The 2,984-nt window shown below is 40.6% G+C and overlaps 1 protein-coding gene across 1 annotated transcript; it reads right to left on the reverse strand.

Annotated features, from left to right (window-relative positions):
* On the reverse strand, positions 1-2,173 carry LOC103494297 (zinc finger protein CONSTANS-LIKE 5-like). The gene is made up of 2 exons (XM_008455422.2): positions 787-2,173; positions 1-692 (listed from the first exon to the last, which is right to left on the reverse strand). Exons 1-2 carry the CDS (start codon positions 1,531-1,533, stop codon positions 312-314), a joined length of 1,128 nt encoding a protein of 375 aa, XP_008453644.1. The 5' UTR covers positions 1,534-2,173; the 3' UTR covers positions 1-311.
* Between the last annotated feature and the right edge of the window lie 811 nt (positions 2,174-2,984).

Genomic DNA, 2,984 nt, shown 5'->3' on the forward strand with positions numbered 1-2,984 from the left:
GAAGGGCAAATGGGTTATATTTGCAAGGAAACGAGGGTGAAAAAAACAAACAAACAAACAAACAACCAACCAACCAACCAAGTTGTGATAGCGTAAACGAACCTCTACGTTTAAGAGGTACGAGGCGTCCACGTGAACACCCCATGCTCCTGCAAATCAACGGCTCAAAATCTGCCCTTTCTTCAAACACATATTTTCTTTTTTACATCATTAAAGATCAAACACATAATTTCACATAATCTACCATCCTTTATTAAAAGTTCACAATAAGAATTATAATCTATGCAGCACTGGATTGAGCCGAGTTATGGTCAAAACGTTGGTACAACGCCGTATTGAGCGTCTGTCAGGAACACAGATGAAGCAGCTGAGCCATAGATTTCATCAACTTCTGATAGCATATCTGTTCGTTTCGCAAACCGGCCTTTGATTCTGGGACGGGTTTCTGCATAGGCTTTTCTTGAAGCGTATCGGATTGTCTTCTCGAATTTCCGGTTCTTCCTCTTCTCTCTGTACCTCAACACTCTCGCTTCTCGATCCATTCCACACAATTGTGTCGCTTGGTTTCCGGGTCCTGACAACCGTAGCCCTGAATCCGCACCGGTACTCACGTTTTGACCCATCGGGTATGATATTTCCGACATCGAATTCCCTTCTGGAACAACTCCAACTTCTAAGGAGGAAGAAGAAACCTGAAGGATTAACAGAAACAAAACTCAGTTAGTTAAATTGACCAAGAATTTCGGGTTAAATCGTTAAATTTTGATATGGGTTTGGGTTAATTACACTGTGACTTAGGGATTGAGGCTGATAGCCGAATGAATTGAGCTTGGATCTACAAAAGTCAATGTCGTAGCAATTTTCCGGGGAGTGGGTATGGTTAGTAACCGGCGTAGGGAGTGGCTTCGTCTGAACAGGGACGACGCTGTCGTTAATAGCGCTGTGGTTGTTGACTGGATTTGGGTATTCAAAATCAATAAAAGAATCCATTTCGTTGAAGAACAAATGATCACCGCTAGGGGGTTTGATTTCAGGGCCGTCGACGAGCTTAGAGTTGAAAAACGAGTTGGATAAAAGCCAGGAGGAAACCTCTACTTCCTCGTGGTGATGGGCACCATCACAAACAGGGGCGTTAGTTTCATTAGGGACCAGAAAATTGAAAACAGAAGAGGATTTAACAACTGATTCCGTCGAGTCGAAAAAAGGCTCGACAGGGACACGCTCGTGGCGACGGGCTAATGGGTTAGCAGAGTGAATATCGGCATCACAAGTGACACAGAGAGCGGCAGCATCAGCCTTGCACATGACCACAGCAGGAGCTTGTTCACAGACCTCACACATCCAGACACGCTCGTGGCGAGAGGCGAGCTTGTTGGCGCAATGAATTTTGGCGTCGCAGGGAAGGCAGAGAAAAGCAGAGTCGGGTCGACAATAGACAGCAGCAGGGCCAGTCTTGCAGGAATCGCAAGGTTTAGCGACGACGCCCCATCCGCCGCCGAAACCCTTTACAACACTGTCACCGTCAATTCCCATAGCTGTTAAAATGAGAAATGAGAAACCAGGACTGTCGAGGAAGCTGTGGCAGCGTGTGTGTAAGGGCCAAAGGGGTGAGGAAATGGGGGAGGGGGGGATTGGGGGGCTGTGTATTTCTGCAATCTATATCTATCATCTATCTGACTAGTTGGGGGGAAGGAAATCTGGGTGCTGACGAGTAGTACAACGCCACGTGGGGAGGTGTAAGCCACATTAAAAATATATTTAGATTTGGTTAGAAAAATAGATAATCGAAGAGAAGTGATTAGTAGTTGTCGTGTGTCTGTGCCGACGTAGGTCCCAGTTGTGAAAGTGGGACGGAGTTTTGGGATTTTATCGTTCAAGAAGAGGACAGAGAGACTAGTTATCTATGGGTCTGATTTGATAGCTTTGGTGATGCGAGCTGATGCTAATCATGGGCGAGCCGGTCGGTCTTTGATTCTTTATCATCTAAGAAAGGGGAGGAAAATAGCAGACCAAATATGAGACAGAGAAGAAAATTGGGAAAGCATAAAGCCACGAGAGGGAAGTTAAGGATGGAACACAGCATCAAAGTTGGAAAACTATAAAACTATAAAACTATAAACCTTCCCACACACTAGTAAATTTTAAATTAAATCCTTAAAACTTTTTTTAAAAAAGCTCAATGTCATCTCTATCGATACACTATAATTAATTTTTATTGTTACAGATTATAACCGTGATAGATACATAAAACATACTTGCAAAAGATTTTGAGGGCATGTTTGGTATACTAAGGCTAAATTTATCTATTTGGTCCAAGAAGTCCCATGATTTTTGTTTGGTAATTGGGTTCAAAAGAGATTTTTGTCCGATTCTCACAATTATTTACATAGTGAAAATTTGTGTAGTCCATGATTTTTTCTTCGGCTTTGAGTAGTGTTTCCACATTAATCTGATCTTTTAATTCACATATTATTTTTCTGCATATTCTTGTAGAAGTAATAGTTAGAGATTTTTAGTCAATAGAGACAGCACCGTAAGAATAAATAGTGTTAAAGGTTGGGTGGTTCAATGGAAAATTGTATTGAGCTAAGTTCATGACTAAATTAAACAAAGAGATGAGAGAGCACTCTCTAACAACACATACATCAATATTAAAATGGATATTCAAAAGCTTCCATTTACAACCTTAAAAAAAGCTATTTATAATCTTCCAACTAAATATGAAAATTGTTACCCCCATTTGGTTGGCTTATTTTATTAAAGGTAAAATTAGACCCTAATTACTTATGATTAATATTTATTAATAAAGATAAATAGATTGGTTGTGGTCGTTACTATATATATTCTCTCAAGTTGGCTAATATTTATTAATAAAGTTATGTAGTTGGCTTTGGTAATTTTTTGACCTAAACAAAGTATAGCTTGTGGCTTGTGTGGTAGATTTACGTTTGTGGAAGGCTAAAATGTGGCTATACGTACAACAA

The sequence above is a fragment of the Cucumis melo genome, chromosome 2, assembly GCF_025177605.1.
Source record: "Cucumis melo cultivar AY chromosome 2, USDA_Cmelo_AY_1.0, whole genome shotgun sequence".
NCBI classification, from domain to species: Eukaryota; Viridiplantae; Streptophyta; class Magnoliopsida; order Cucurbitales; family Cucurbitaceae; genus Cucumis; species Cucumis melo.